This window comes from Camelus dromedarius, chromosome 1 (genome assembly GCF_036321535.1).
Source record: "Camelus dromedarius isolate mCamDro1 chromosome 1, mCamDro1.pat, whole genome shotgun sequence".
Lineage (NCBI taxonomy): Eukaryota > Metazoa > Chordata > Mammalia > Artiodactyla > Camelidae > Camelus > Camelus dromedarius.
This window is the reverse complement of record NC_087436.1, coordinates 61,036,118-61,052,143: the sequence shown is the minus strand read 5'-3', so window position 1 is coordinate 61,052,143 and position 16,026 is coordinate 61,036,118. Positions and strand designations below refer to the sequence as shown.

General features: G+C 45.8%; 1 protein-coding gene and 1 non-coding gene across 2 annotated transcripts in view; both read left to right on the top strand.

Moving 5' to 3' along the window:
- The first annotated feature begins 4,552 nt into the window (after positions 1–4,552).
- IGFBP7 (insulin like growth factor binding protein 7) overlaps positions 4,553–16,026 on the top strand; it is a 68,249-nt gene continuing 56,775 nt past the window's right edge. The window contains exon 1 of the mRNA XM_010983378.3: positions 4,553–5,075. Coding sequence (XP_010981680.3) covers positions 4,601–5,075 — 475 coding nt within the window. The 5' untranslated portion in view covers positions 4,553–4,600. The remainder of the gene's footprint in view (positions 5,076–16,026) is intronic.
- Positions 10,228–10,335, top strand: LOC116149165 (U6 spliceosomal RNA). The gene has a single exon (XR_004132799.1). It is a non-coding gene; the product is annotated as a U6 spliceosomal RNA (small nuclear RNA).

Below are 16,026 nucleotides of genomic sequence, written 5' to 3'. Positions count from 1 at the left end.
GCCCAGGAAGCGAGGCCGAAACTCAGCCCTCCCTCCACCTGCCAGGCCATGCAACTTGGGGGAGGCTAGGTCCTCTACTCTGGAGAAAGAGGTTGCTTCTTCTTGGATAAGGCTCCAACTGCTTACCAAGTCTTGCACCCTCTGCATGGCATCTGCCCCCTGGGGGTGCTTTTTTTTTTAATTCACAGAAAGGCACTGGAGAGGCTAAGGGCAGCCCCTGCACTGAGAAAATTACATGCCCTCCAGTCCATCTCCATTTGAATCCATTTCCCTCCACTGTATCGACCTTCCTACACTGCAAACCTGATCTCGCCTCTCCCCTGCATCCTGTCAACTATAAGCTCCAGTCCAGAGTCCTGGGTGTGAATTGCGAAGCCTTTGGTCACCTGACATCTGCACTCTCTCCAGACTGATTTCTCCCCATTTCTCTCCAAACACACCTTGCTCACGCTGTGCTGGACTTTTTCTGTTTGCTGGAATGCGCCAAAATGGTTTCCACTGGCTTCATTCCTTTCTACATGCTGTTTATCTGGGCTGGGCTGATCATCTACCTGTCACCCCACCATCTGACAATCTGCTTACTGATGGTGATGAAGAAGGAAGCAGGAGAGGAGATAAAAAATGAGATGATGATAAAGATAATAGATAACTACTGTAACAGGCAGTTGAATAGAACAACTTTTCCCTAGCCTGAAAATGACACTAGAAGCCAAAACTACAGGTGTGATGTGTCTCCACATTCTAAAAGAGCCACCAAGAACTGAAGCAGAATGTTCCTCAGTGCTAGATGGCCCTGCCTCCATCACCCCTGCCCAACAAATTAACCCCTACTCCATGTAAGGAGGCTGGGGCAAGAAAGAGCCTCCCGGAGGATGCAGGGGTTTTCTCCACTCCCATGCCTGTCCTGGCTACCCACACAAAGGAGCCAAGTGATGGGGGAGAAACCAACATATTTGTGATGTTTTCAGCAAAGGGAGACAAACATTCCATTTTCCAGTTGGACATCTGCTGGGAAGGCCAGGCACAGAGGGACACAGCAGGGCAGGCTGGGTGGCACCACGAGTTCCCAAGATGCCACTGAAGTTTGCTGGCTTGAGAAGTCTTGCAGATGTCCCACCAAGACGGGTCCTTGCCAGGTACAAGGACCCATCAGCAAAGGGTATTGGAGTGTACTATGGTTAGGGCAGGGGAATGCTGAGCTGAAGTAGGACAGAAGAGAAGGAGCTGGGGGGCAAATCTCTCATGTGTCACTGTCCATCATCCAAAGACCACCAGGAACACACCTGTAGTCAAAGAAGTTGGGTTTATTACTCATTGTAGCAAGAGACAATAGACTCCATATGGAACTGTTGGGTGTCTCAGTAAGAGTGTTGGAAAGAAAACAATTATGGGATTTGGGCTGTGGATGAGTAATTCTGGGAAAGGTCTAAGGAAGGAGGGGCTTACTCTAGATGGGGTGAATTCTGTGACTGAGTATCTCAATGAATCTTAATATCTACAGGGAAGGTGGACTTGATTAATATAAAGCTACAGTTGCTAAAGTAGCAGTCCTGTTTAGTGAAGGAAGGAGGGTTCTTCGTATTTTGTGGGTGGCACCTTGTCTGAAGTGGGGAGGATCTTGCTCTTATGACCCTCAAGGAAACCAACCCTGCTGGCACCTTGATCTTAGACTTCCACTCTCCAGAGCTGTGAGAAAATAAACTTCTGTTGTTTAAGCCACCCAGCCTGTGGTATTTTGTTGTGGCAGCCTGAGCAAACTAACACAGACCTATAACAAATAGAGATTGAATTAATAACCAAACAATTCCCACGAAGAAAAGCCCAGGCCCAGATGGCTTCACTGGTGAAGTTTACTAAACATATGAAGAAGAAATCAATTCTTCACAAACTCTCTCAAAAAAGCAGAAGGTAAGGAAACACTTTCTAACTCGTCCTAAGAACCCACTATTACCCTGATGCAAAAACCAAAGACATCACAAGAAAACTACAGTCCAATGTCTCTTATGAATATAGATGTAAAAACCCTCAGCAAAATATTAGCAAATCACATCTACAAACATGTCAAAAAGGATCAGACATCATGACCGAGTGGGATCTCGCCCAGGAATGCAAGTTTGGTTTAACATTCAAAAATCAATTAACATAATACAACATATCAACAGAATAAAATACATCTTTATGATCATCTCAATAGATGCAAAAAAGGCATTTGACAAAATACAATACTTCTTCATGATAAAAGCATTCAGCACACTGGAAATAGAAAGTAATTTCCTCAAGCTAATAAGACCATCTGTGGAAAACCCACAGCTACCATCTTACCAAATGGTGACAGACCGAAAGCTTTCCCTCTAAGGTCAGGAACAAGGCAAGGAAGCCCACTCTCACCACTTCTATGCCACGTTACATCAGTAGTTCTAACCAGGGCAATCAGGCAAGAAAAGGAAATAAAGGGCAGCCAGATTAAACAGGAAGAAGTAAAATTCTCTCTATTTGCGGATAACATATCCTGTCTCCACATCTCAGATCTTCGTCTCACCAGAACTAAAGCTGAATGGGTGACAATATTTTCTTTCTTGGAAGGAGGGAGTTTTCAGTTTTCTATGTAAAGGCTCCATTTTCCTGCCTTTTCTCCTTCTTCTGAATAACCACATCTCTTCCTATTTTCAAGTTCTCCAGATTGGTGCCATCACACACAGCCCAGGTACCCCCTTCAGTGATAAGACCCTGCTTGCTCTTCTACTTGCTGGGCAGTGAGGAGCCCATGCAAAGGGACTCTACTGTACCATGTGCTTGCATTCTTACTGCTGGCTCCAACACAGGGTTTGAAAAACTCTATAGGATATACCACCAGTGATGCAACTGCTGTCAGTGGCTGCCCCCATCCCCCCACCCTCCCCCACACAAAGCTCTGTAGAGCCTTGAGGGCTTCGTCTGGCTACAGAGCCCACCCTGCCGAGAGCTGACTTGATAAGCATCTTTATTGGCTGTCTTCCCTTCCTGCTCACTCCCTACGCCTCTGCCCCAGAAGTGGTGTAGACATGACCTCTCTAGTAAACTACCGGCACTGGAATAGTCCTTGTCTCGGGTTCTTGAGAGCCTAAAACTATAACAGATAGTCAAAGCTGGTCATGATATAAACTTAGTAGACCTTGACTAGTGAATTAATACACTGAAATAGAATAGGTAAAATCAGAGTGCACTCTGCATTTGTCTCAATTTGGGACTGTACACCAGGTCATGTAAACTCTCACTGAGGGACAAAGGCAAGAATATTTAGGAAAACTCTGCTCTAAGGACTTTTCATTGTTTTATAAACAATTTTCATGTTAACATATGACCTTTTTAAAAAAAAGTGCCACTTTTCTAGGAGAGAAAAGTGCTATGATAAGGAGAGGCCAAAAATCAGCTTGGTTTTTTATTCTCTGAATTTTGTGATTATTTAATTTTCAAAAAAGTTTATAATAATTATCCTAGGAAGACTCTGGTGAGAGTGACATTTCTAAACTGCTGGTGGCATTGAGAACCACACTTTGAGTTAGCAATCCTATAAATCCTTGGATCTATGCTAAGAAAAAAGAACTCAAAGAACTAAAATGCAACATGCAGAATTATGCACACTTCAGTGTTGTATGTTCAATAAAAATGAAAATAACTTAAAAGTCTGGATAGAAGGGACTCAAAGGGCCAATATTCTTGGGAAAAGGCTCTGAAATTGAGTTTGCAGAGTACTTTACAGAAAGACTGAGGAGGAATTGTCAGTTGCTTATATTAAAAACCTCACGGGATTACCAATGAAAATTGAGGAACTTTAGGGGGTCTCCATGGCACCCCCAGGTGGGCTTAGTTCTCCGGAGAGGTTTGATGGAGGTCCAGCACCGTTTATTATAAATTGAGGACGATGACCAGCTCTCGCATGGATTCTGGTACTCACACTTACACTTAAAACTTGACTTGGCATAAGAAAGCACAGAGGGAGGAGGCAGTTATGAGGTTCCAAAAAGAGGACTGGTTACGAACCATTTGTCCTTTTAGCTTGGCACCCATGACCACACCGGGCCGGTGGCCAGCGGGGACACAAAATCCCCATGGGGGGTTTGAAAAACGAACTGTTCTTAAAAGAGCTTCCCAAACCACAAAGTAATCAGTTTTCAGGTCTCCCAGACCCGCGGAGAATTTAATGGATTAAACGTGGGGTCATCTCAAAGTTGTTAAGAAGTATAAATATTCCGACTGGGAAAGGCGAGGGACCAGAGGGTGAGGGAGCCGTTCTCACTGCGGGCGATCCCCCAAGGACTGGGGTTGCAGCCCTCGGGAGCAGGGGCCGAGCAGGAGCCGGCGAGGTGCGTTCGGAGCCCTGAGACCCAGAGGCCCCCACCCCCGTGGCTGCCCCGCGGCTGCCCGGCCCGGCCCCGCCAGCAGGGGCGCGCTCGAGCGCCGCGGTCCCGGGAGAGGCGGCGCGGGCGAGGCGGCCACGCTCTCGTCGCCACGGGGTGTGGTTCCCGCGGTCCGGCCGGGCGGGGCACCGGGTTTAAAGGGCCGGCCGGAGGGCGCCGGCTCACTCGCGCGCGCGCTCCCGCCACCGCCACCACGGTTAGCCATGGAGCGGCCGCCGCTGCCCGCCCTGCTCCTTGGCGCCGCCGGGCTGCTGCTCCTGCTCCTGCCCCTCTCCTCTTCCTCCTCTTCGGACGCCTGTGGCCCCTGCGAGCCGGCCGCCTGCCCGCCCCTGCCCCCGCGAGGCTGCCCGCTGGGCGAGACCCGCGACGCGTGTGGCTGCTGCCCGGTGTGCGCCCGCGGCGAGGGCGAGCCGTGCGGGGGCGGCGGAGCCGGCAGGGGGCACTGCGCGCCGGGCATGGAGTGCGTGAAGAGCCGCAAGAGGCGGAAGGGTAAAGCCGGGGCAGCAGCCGGTGGCCCGGTGGTGAGCGGCGTGTGCGTGTGCAAGAGCCGCTACCCGGTGTGCGGCAGTGACGGCATCACCTACCCCAGCGGCTGCCAGCTGCGCGCCGCCAGCCTGAGGGCCGAGAGCCGCGGAGAGAAGGCCGTCACCCAGGTCAGCAAGGGCACCTGCGAGCAAGGTGGGCATGAGCGCGTTCCCCTCCGACCCCGCCCCGCTCAGCCCGGAGAGCAGGGCGCCCCCTCGCGGGGCAGACCTGATAGGGCGTCTGCGGCCCGCGGCCCGCGGCCCAGCTGGTTCCCGCGGCTCCTCCCCTGGGCAGGAGGGGCGGGGAGGAGTTGGCGGCCGAGGGATGCCTGGAGGGATGGGCGTAGTCTCCCCTTCTCTTTTTTTGGTGGTTTTATTTTGAGAGTTCGGTGCGTGCGCCAAGAAAGTGAGGACTGCATGCCAAGTGTATATATGGAAAAGATTCCCGATTCCACAGACACTCGCATCCCCAAAGCTCATCCAGCTCGTGCTAACCGCTGGCAAATCGATCTTCAAAAGCTGCCCCCACTCTTTTGGCAACCCAGAGTTGTCATTTTCTTTTCGTTCTTTCTTGGCTTGGGTGTATAGAGATGAAGTCAAGAGGAGAAAGGAGTTTGACGATGAGATACAAAATAAGGACTCTCAGAGAGAAGTTAATTGTCCCACATTTAATTGGCTAGATTGTAAGAATTTTACAAATTGGATTTCATGGTTTCTTCTTTCTTAATATTAAGGAAAATAATTCACTCACTGGAAGTTAGAGTCTCAAACAGTAATCTAACTATCTAATTATATGTGGGCAAAACCCCCCAAACTCTTTGAAGAATGCTTTTTAATGATGTTGTTTATGTTGTGAACCTTATGACCATTTTGTTTTTCTTTCTTGTTCCTTTTTTGCGTAATTTGTCCCCAGGATGCATTGTTCAGCAGGAATGCCTTTGAGGTTATGTTTGATCTTTTATTTTATTCCAAACAAGTCCAACCAAGCTTGTCATAAATGAAACGGGAAAATAGAGTCTGGACTTGCAAAAAAAAAAGGGGGGGGGGGGCTTTTAATTCTAATGTCTGAAATAACATTTTCCATAGGCAGTAGTTTCAAGGGAAAGTTAGAAATCCAACCTTGGCAGTCCCTCTCCTGGTCTGAGCCAAGGTAGAAAAGAGAGGAGGTAGTTCTCCTGAAATGACAGAAGCAGTTGCTTCTTTAACACAGCTCAGACTTTCTCTAAGCTTTCCAAATAATTCTTTTTTTTTTTTTTTAGAGTTTTTCCCAGAAGCCCAGACACTAATAGGTCATCTGTCACTGATTTCAGAGTTCACTATTGAAAGCCTTAAATAGTGTTAACAACTTACTATTCACATTATCATCACCTTAAATTTAGAAAATCACAATCCAAATAATCTGCATACTTTTCCAACAGAACCAATCATTTGTGCCTTTGGGTCTAATTTATCAGTCATGCCATGAAAAGAGAAATGTCCATAGTTTAAGAATTCATTCCAAATACTGACATTTTTCTTGCACATTCCAAGGGGAATTTTTCCCCATAGTCTTTCCAAATCCATGGAACTTGCCTTGTCAAAGCAGAAGGTTACCTCGATGATGATTTAAGTATTGTCAGTTCTAGCCTGTAGGTAGTTTTATCCATCTTCTCTTCTGCTATTTACATCTCTAAACAATCACACAGTGCAATTATCAAATGTTGAGCTGGATAGTCATATAGAAGGAGTCACATAACTCCATTATCGTGTAAACCCATCTCTGCATCTCTCCAGACTGCAAACCCCATGAGGGTACAGACCTGGTTTTTCTTTATGTTTGGGAAAATGTTAAGAGAAATAGCATCTAAAACTGAAAACCTTGACACAAATTAGCCTTTTTTCCCCAACCTAAATTTAGAGATACAGGGTCCAGGGCCTGGGGCCCTATAGGGAGAATGCCAGAGAGAGCAGAAAAGGATGTGAGGTTCACCAGAGTACTTTTCCTCAGCAGAGATAAATGGGACTACACCCAGATTTCCTAATAGATTTCTCCTGATTCCTGGATGTGTTTTGACAATTATAGAAGCAAACCCATCAGAGTGCCACGTACTTCTGTGCCATTTACTACTGGGGCTTTGCAAAGAGTAGGAAATACATTCTCTGGGTTCTTCCAGCCTTTTCTACCCTCAGAAGAAACTTGAATTATGCTTCCTCAAATATTGAGAGGGAGTGAGCATCACTGTTGGTCTCATTTAGCCTACATTTATTGAGCATCTCGCATGTGTCCGCACTGTGCTAGGTGCTGTGCAGCTGGGGATGCACAAAACAGGTCTGGTCTTGCTGATTAAGAAAGAATCCATACAGGTTACAAACCTACCTCTCAAAGCACTTTCCCTGGAGCCATGGAGACACTCCCCGTCTTTTCCCAGTCCCTTCTTTTCTGAAGTCACCACTTACCCACCTTCTGGGGAGAGATGCTGGTCCACTTGTTTTTTGTACCTTCCTCTGTGATAAGAAGCAAAGCCATCTTTTTGAAAATCTGCATAAAAGATAATGAGTTAATAATCTCAAATCTTGAAACTGTCACCATGAATTTAGTGCCATTAGGTCTTATTGAGGTCCCTGAAGTCATGGGTAACTGGAAGAGGGGATTTGAAAATTCAGTTTAATAAAAAGTAAATAGAAATGCCAAGATGTATAATAACATCTCACAGGCCGAAGAGAACATGGTGCTCCTTTATTCCGCTTCTTGGTACCCCTATGTTCTTGGTCTTTTATATCTGAGCTCCGTGGCAATCTCTTGGTCCCTTTGGGTCCCATCCCCTCTTCTTCTCCCTCAGAATTAATGTTGACTTGTGGAATCAGAATTCATTCTTAAGGGTCTCCCTTGTTAATACTTTTAGGACCAAGTTAAAACTACTTAGCAGGGCATACGAGGCTCTTCACAATAACTCTTATTTTGGCCTCTTCTCTCCAACCCCCTTTATGGTCCACAATAATTGTTCGCTCTTTGCTGTTGTTTGCAATCACACCCTCACTTTCCTTTCCCCGCTTTGAACCTTAGCCTTCAAGGATCAGCTGTGCCACCTTCCCTGGGAAGCCCCTTGACTCTCTCCCCACCACCTGCCATAATGATGTCCTTGTCCTTCTTCAGCTCAGTGTAGGCTTCCAGCCATTATTTTATATGTTCTGATTCTGTTTATACATTTTTTGTTGGGGAGTGGAGGGTGTTACTTTTTTAAATCTATTTTTCATTAGGATAACATTGGTTTATAACATTACATAAGTTTCACTTGACATGTACAGCATTATGTTTCTTCTTCTGTACACCTGACAGGGTGCTCACCACTAAAAATTTTGTTTCCATCTGTCACCATGCAGTTGACCCCCTTTATCGATTTTGCCATTCACCCTATCCCCTCTGGTGACCACTGCTCTGTTCTCTCTGTCTACATGTTGGTTTTTGTTTGGTTTGGTTTGTTCACTTATTTTTGTTTTTTGGGTTTTTTTATTCCACATATAATTTAAATCATTTCTCCTTCTGACTTATTTCACTTGGCACAATACCCTCAAGATCCATCCATGTTGTTGCAAATGACAAGATTTCATCTTTTTCATGGCAGAACAGCTTTCCATTGTTTACATATACCACATGTTTATCCAGTCATCCATCACTGGGCACTCAGGTTGTTTCTGTATCTTGGCAATTGTAAACAATGCTGTGATGAACATAGTGGTGCATATATTTCAAATTAGTGCTTTCGTATTCTTTGGGTAAATAGTCAGAAGTGCGATAGCTGAGTAGTTCTATTCTTAATTTTTTGAGGAACATCTATACTGTTTTCCATAGTAGCTGCACCAGTTTACATTCCCACCAACAGTGCATGAGGGTTTCCTTTTATCCACATCCTCACCAACACTTGTTATTTCTTACCTTTTTGGTAATAGCCATTCTGACAGGTGTGAAGTCATATCTCATTGTGGTTTTGATGTGCATTTCCCTAATAATTAGTGATGTTGAATATCCTTCTTATGCCTATTGGCCATCTGTATGTATTTTTGTTTGGAAAAATATCTATTCAGCTCCTCTGCCTTCCAGCCACTTCTCCAACAGTATTTATTGCACATGTAACATGTATATATGAGAAGAGGCCTTGGAGCAGAATAGTTAAGACGCTGAGTTCTAGAACCAGACTCTCTGGGTGTGAATCTTAACTCTGCCAGTAACTTAGCCTTGAGCAAGTTCCCTGACCTCTCTGGACCTGGGTTTCCTCACCTGTAATGCAGGGATTATAATCATACCTGTCCTGTAGAACTGTGAAGATTCAGTGTGAAAGTTATCTGTAGAAAACACTCAATGAATATTCATTGCTCTCATTATTTCAACTTGAAATTAAGCTCCTTAAGGGAAGGGAATTTTTGCTCCCTGTTCTATTCCCAAGGGCCTAGATCAGTGCCTGGCACTAGTAGATGCTTTAAACATATGTTGAATGGATGAATGAATTTGCCAAGCACTCTTCTAGTCCCAGGGTAGGCAGCCTTGAATAAGGTACACAAGATCCCTCTCTTGTGGCATTTACTGTAAGTTTTAGACAGGAACAAGTAAACATATTTTCACATAGTAGCGTGCGCTGTGAAGAATGTGCACCAGGGAGTAGGACAGAGACTAGGGATGGATGAGCCGTGGTAGGTGGGTGGACCGAGCCATGCTGAGGACCTTGTGAGGATTTCTGCAAAGGGAGCAGAGCTCCTGAGGGGACATAGAGCTCTTCCAGTTAGTGTAGAACCTTCCACAGCCTCCAAAGGGCTCTCTGAATGTCTGTCTTCCTCTCAGGACCGGCAGCATCCTAAAAGAGGGACTCCATCTTCCTATTCCTTATAAACTCAATGACTGGCTAATAGTTGGACACTTTCTAAATATTTGTTGACAAAACGCAGGAATCCTCTTAAGAAAGTGCCTTCTCGTTGGAAACCAGGCAGTGGACTCTTCTGCCTGTCTGCCTTCTATTCTCCCTGTGTCTTCTGCCTGCCTGATGTGTGAGCCAGGGAGTGCATCGGACATTGGCTCGCCTTCCCATCCTCTGCTGTTCTGAACTCTAACATTAGGTGGTCACTTTCCCCCTCAAATCCCATTTCCACATCTTCTTGCTGGTTAGAATTAGGTTGAGAGCAACAGAAACCATTCTGTAAATGGGAAAAGCTTCAGTAAAGATTTTGATATTCAGAAACGCATTTTATTTGATGAATTTTAAACATTTGTTTTTCGAGAAGTTCGTTTTAGGCTCATTGTTCTGTTGGTAATGTATCATTTAAATTCCCATGTTCTAGTGCTCGCTTTGGCTGCACATATACTAAAACTGAAACGATAACAGAGAAGATTAGTGTGGCCCCAGCACAAGGATGACACACAAATACGTGAAGTGTTCCATAAGAAGAAATAAATAAATAAAAATAAATGCCCGTGTTCTACTACTATCCTTCAAAGAATTTATGAATTTATAATATTGTGATTTATAATAAGAAGTATATACTTGACCTTCATTCAATTCCTGCCACATATTTCCCTAAAACCTGTGGAATTTTCTGAGTATTACAAGCAGATGAAGGTGTCTTTTGTTATGTTGGTGAGGTGACTTTCGGAAAGCCCCTAGGTCACCTCAGGATGGGGGCTGGTTGCCAGTGGGGCCAACCGTGGGACTAGTGGATTGGCGCTTTCAGTCTTGCCCCAGACCCCCTAACCTCCCGGGGGAGGAGAGGGGCTGGAGATTGAGTTCAGTCACCAATGAGTGAATGATTTAATCAATCGTGCCTATGTAATGAAGTCTCCATAAAACCCCAAAGGACTGGTCAGGAGAGCCCCCAGGCTGGTGAACACGTGGAGGTGCTGGGAGAGTGACTCGCTCTGAGCGCGTGGAAGCTCTAGGCTCCTTTCCCCACACCTTGCCCTGAGCACCTCATTCATCTGGCTGCTCCTGAGTCACATCCTTCTATAATAAACCAGTAAACCAGTAAGTAAAATGTTTCTCTGAGTTCTGTGAGCCACTGTAGCAAATTAATTGAACTTCTAATTTGTGGCCAGTCTGTCAGAAACACATATGACAACCTGAACTTGTGATTGGGGTCTGAATTGGGTGGAGGGGGTAGTCCTGTGGGACTGAGCCCTTAACCTGTGTGATCTCTCTCCAGGTAGCGTCAGAATTGAGTTGAATTGTAGGATGCCCAGCTGGTGTCAGGGAGTTACTTGGTGGTGTGGGGAAAAACACACCATTGTAACTGGTGTCAAAATTGTAGAGCTTCATTGAAATTTGAAACAAGGGTTCCAGAACTGAATGAAATTATTCTGGTCTGATTTATCTTGGGTGGGGGTGGGGGGTGCAAGTCAGGGCAGCACTTTGCTAAATTAACATAATGATGCCACAGAGATGATCAGGGAGCACAGAGGAGGGGGATCCTTAACCCAGATTTGTGGAGAAAGAGCCTGAAATGACTTCCTGGAAGAATGGGGTCCTCCCTGAGGTGGGGGTAAGAAGGAATTGGCTGGAGACGAGGCTGGAGGTTGGGATGGAGTTAGGGGGGGATGAGAAGAGCATTCTGGGCAGAAGGAATAGCACGTGGTTCCATGGGGCTGCCTCGCAGGGAGGGAGGGCAGAGGTGGCAGCTGGACACTGAACAGAGCCCAGTGATGGAGGGCTAATTAAGAAGTTTAGATGCTGTCACAGCATTGCTTGAGTGATATAATTGGATTTGTGCTTTTTAAACATCTCTGTTGGCTGCCCTGAGGAGGATGGATTGAAAGGGGGCAAGACTGCAGAGACTTCCGTTAGGAAGCTGTTACTACAACCCAGGCAAGAGGTGCTAGCTAGACTCCCTCCTCACAGGACCTCTGCTTTCTCTCTCAAATCTTAGAAGCATTGTCAAACCTGGGTTCCCAGCCTGCCATGGCAAGCTGTTACTTGGGAGTGAGAAGCCAGTACTGCGCTGTGTTCTTACTAAATGACCCCTCACAAAGTGCCCTCGTTAGCCAGCCCTGCTTCTGAATTACAGCCACTCGATCATGTCAGCAAGCTCTTCCTCCTGTAATCCCCATTCCTCTTTCTCTCTCTGCTTGCAGATCAGAAACAGAAAAAGTCACATCTCAAAGAGTCTACCCCACCTGAATAGAAATGCTTTAAAAATTTTTTCCTGGCCTCAGTTGCCGTTAATTGCACACAGAAAGTTCTAGAAAGTTGAGTAAGTCACTGGTTCTTTCTTATCCCTTTACCCAGTTTTAATCACCGCATCTTAGGAAAGATTTGAAAACCTGAGGAAGCTTTAGAAAAGAAAACAAGCAGCCTTGAAGAAGGGTCTTAAAGGACTTAAGACTCTTTTCAAGGAAAGTAACCCAAAGAACAAGTAAATGTTTCTTCATGGTTTGGGAATTAGTTATTAAATGGAAGGTGCCTGACCTACTGTTCTACAATTCTTCAGGAGACAAATTAACAGTCCTAGAACCACACAGCCACAAGGCACATTTCGATTACACTCCAGGAAGAACTTGCAGTAAAAACTATTGCATACTGTGATGTGCTCGTGTGGGAGTCAGGAGAATTATGTTTCAAAGATTCTCTTTTTGTGGAGCTAGAGAGCACCGAAGGGAGGAGGGGAAGCGTCTGAGAGAGGATGTTAAAACTTGAGGCCTTTTACATGGACCTGAGATGGAGGGATTGAGCTGAGCAGGCATTTGTTTGATGTGGTTTGTTACTTGGGAGTGAGAAGCCCATCTTTCTCTAGGGCCTGCCCTCAGGGTTTGTCATAGACTTGCCTTCTAGGAGAAGCTGCCTTATAAGGCTCTCTTTTGCTTAGGGACAGAACTCCCCTGGACGGAGTCCAAGGCCAGCCAGCCTTCCAGTGTTCTGAATTCCTCCCCACAGTGGATAAGATAATGGTGCTTCCTTTACCTCAGGCTACCCCACAAATGATCTTACCTCATCTGTGTTTTTAATTGTAAGACAAATAACATCTTGTTTTTAGCAACTGTTTAAAAAGAAAAAACAAAAAACCTGAATTACTGTCAAAAGAACTTTTAAGCCGGAGCATATGAGTGTGCCCTTTTTTGTAATTTAGATCCAGGACTGCACTGTTGGAAAGCTTGGAGATGAAAGAAGACTTAGGAGTATGTAAGTGAATGAGTCTAGCTATTTTAGGCAATTTTAAAGATTTCCCAGTGAGTCCTTTACTCTTTATGAGGCACGTGGGAGAGCGGGAGGGACTTTAGAAATATCTAAGGAAAGCTTTCCCAAGCCTGATCTGTGTGGAGTTTTCAGGCTGATCAAGGCCACCACCCCATGAAGCCTGCAAGAGAAAGGAGGTCAGGAGAAGAGAGCCAGGGTTGATAATGGAGGGAGGGATGTTTATTTTTGACTTAAAATTAATGTGTTGAACTCTGTTAAAATTAATAGTTGAACTCTGTTTTATCCCAAGCTGGATTAATGTCAGAATGGTCTGGTGCCTTTGAAAAAGCTAACTTGTTGAATTGACTTAACCGTCCTACAGAGGTTGATCAGAAACCGCTGGAGCAGCAATACCCAGCTCCCCTCCTTCCTCAGTGCCTCTACCGAGCAGTGGGTCACCAGAGAGAGGAGCCAGCCATGAAATCTCCTGGGCCCCAAAGCAGGTCAGGGTTACGAAGTTTTGTATCTGGAAAGTAAGAAAGGTTCAGACCAGGTAAAATAGACCTAGTAACCCAGTGTTGACAAAGCCCCATTCATATGGGGTGAAGTTACTTACAGTAAGAGTGTTGGCAAGGACCAGCCGATGTGTTCAAAGTAGAGTTTACCACTATGAAAAAAGCAACCGCTTCAAAATGTTGGGATAATATATATATATAAAATAAACAAAGGCACAGTTTAGTCTACCTACTTCAGAGGATTGTTGCAAAAGTCAAATTATAGAATAGGTATGACATCACTGTGCAGAACTGTGCAGCACCAGGTAACGTAAAGGACCATTACTGACTAGACTGTAAACTCCTTCAGGGCCAGAACTCTGCATAGTGCCTTGTGGGGTGTGATAATGATAACTGAGGCTTGTATAGTACTTTATGGTACTTTACAGTTACTGAGGGTTTCTGAGGATGTTTCCTTAGAAACCTCACAACAGCCTTGGAAGGTAAGGGGAATTAACATCCCAGTTTCCAAATAAGGAATTGAAGGTTGGCCATCGCGGACTAGCTGTGTTACTAGTTCTGGTACGTAAATCTGGGTGTTCTCCTGCAGCCTTGCTGGTCACAGTGTGGCCCAGAGACCAGCAGCATCTGTATTACTGTCTCTCTCTTCTGTAAACCTAAAATTATTTCAAAATTAACAGCTTAAAACAAAGGTGACTCACAGAAGTCAAACTCTTGGGTATGAAAAAGCATTAGGAGTATCTTAAAGAATTTATCTTGCTTCTGTTTTCTTTTTGGTGCATTGACAAGGGGGGTGAATGACACATTCCTCTCTAAATCGCTCTAATTAGCCTAAAAAAGAAATTACATATGATAACAAAGTTGATGTCATCGTTTAATTGGCTTTTGTGGTAATGTGGTATGCCTTGTAATGTCATACTACATTCAGGGAAAGGCGGTATGTCTTACATGAATGAACGCGTCTGAGCGGCCTTCATACAGATCCCCGAGCCCAGTCTAGCATCAGCCCTTCCCAGCCCTTGGCGATCTGAGAGGCAGTCTCCTTAATTGCAGCCAAGAGTCTCTTGAACGGCTTGTGTGCTAGGGGCAGCTGACATGACAGTTTTCCCAAGCAGGACCTCTTGGGACGTAACATTTGTGTGTGGTGTTTGATCATTGCCGGGCCTTTCTGGAAACTCCAAATAGGGTATAGGAGAAAATCACTAAGATAACTGTCAACACACTCAAATGTGTGCTTTCACCGGAGGTTTTAGCCCTTAGTGCTGACTGAGGCCTGCCCCCAGCACGGAACCATCAGTATTCCTGGCTGGGAACACAATATTTACTCCACATTTAAGCTGTAGTTCATTGTAGGGCTACTCTCTTGAGGGAATTTGCATTTATAGGAATTGAAGCATATTTTTTGTCCATCAGGTGACCACTTGCAGAAGAGGGAAAAATCTATGTAGCAGTTTGAGAACTCAGTTACGTGTAATCTATTTTGACTTTGTGAGAGGAATAAAAAGAGCACTTTAATATTTTAGCAGGCAGAAGTGCAGCTGACTCAAGTCACCCTGTTCTTTCATGTTGTTTTTCTTGAAGAAGGGACGTCTCCAGCTCTCTTGGAGGCTTGTCTTTTTCCCTGAGTGAGAAAAGCTCAAAGGCATTTCATTTACATCACGGCAGATTAGCAGGCTGGTGGTCAAGTGTTTGAATCGGGAAAGCTTCAGATCTAACATCTGTTCAACTCTCTTCTGGTCTGACCCCAAGCAAGGGAGAAAAATTTATCAAGAAATAGATCTCCTGGAACCTTCAGAAGGTTTTGAAAGAGACCACACAGAAATGCGGCTTTAGGAATTTGTCAGGACAGTCCAAGCCTGCGGGATACAGAGCCCGCTCCTTCTCCGTGGGAGCTTTCAGAACTTTCTGCTCAGGGAACAGAAAGCCAAAAGTGAATTTCAATAGCAGCTGCAGCAATTACACCGCAACCCTGGCTTCCAAAGGACCCGCCTGGGGAAGCCAGAGCGTGTGATGGAGAGTGAAGTGCTTCAGCGGCAGCGCAGCTCTGCGTTAGAGGAGGCGAGGCGAGGGGACCGTGCAGCGAGGCTGCTTGTTAGAGACGCTCAGCCCAGCTGGAGAGGGCAGGCTGGGGCAGAGATCAGGATGCTGCCTGAGTTTTGACAGGTGAGGGCTGGGGAGCCAGAGGCCCCTCTCCACTCGGGTGTGTCTCACATCAGAGCTGTAGTGCAGGAGGCAGGAGCTGATCCAGCTTGGCTCTTTCTGCACCACTGAGCCTTTGGTTCACTGGAAGATAACTGTCAGGGCAAGGGCAGGCCTGTTCAGGACCCAGTCGTGATGTGGGCAAGTTAGCGGCCCCCTGCCTCATTCCTGCCTCATCTGAGCCCTCTTTCTTTTCACCTGCTCTGCCTGGCCTGTCATTACTCACGGCCCCTTTCTCCTGTCTGACTGAGCTCAAAGAAAT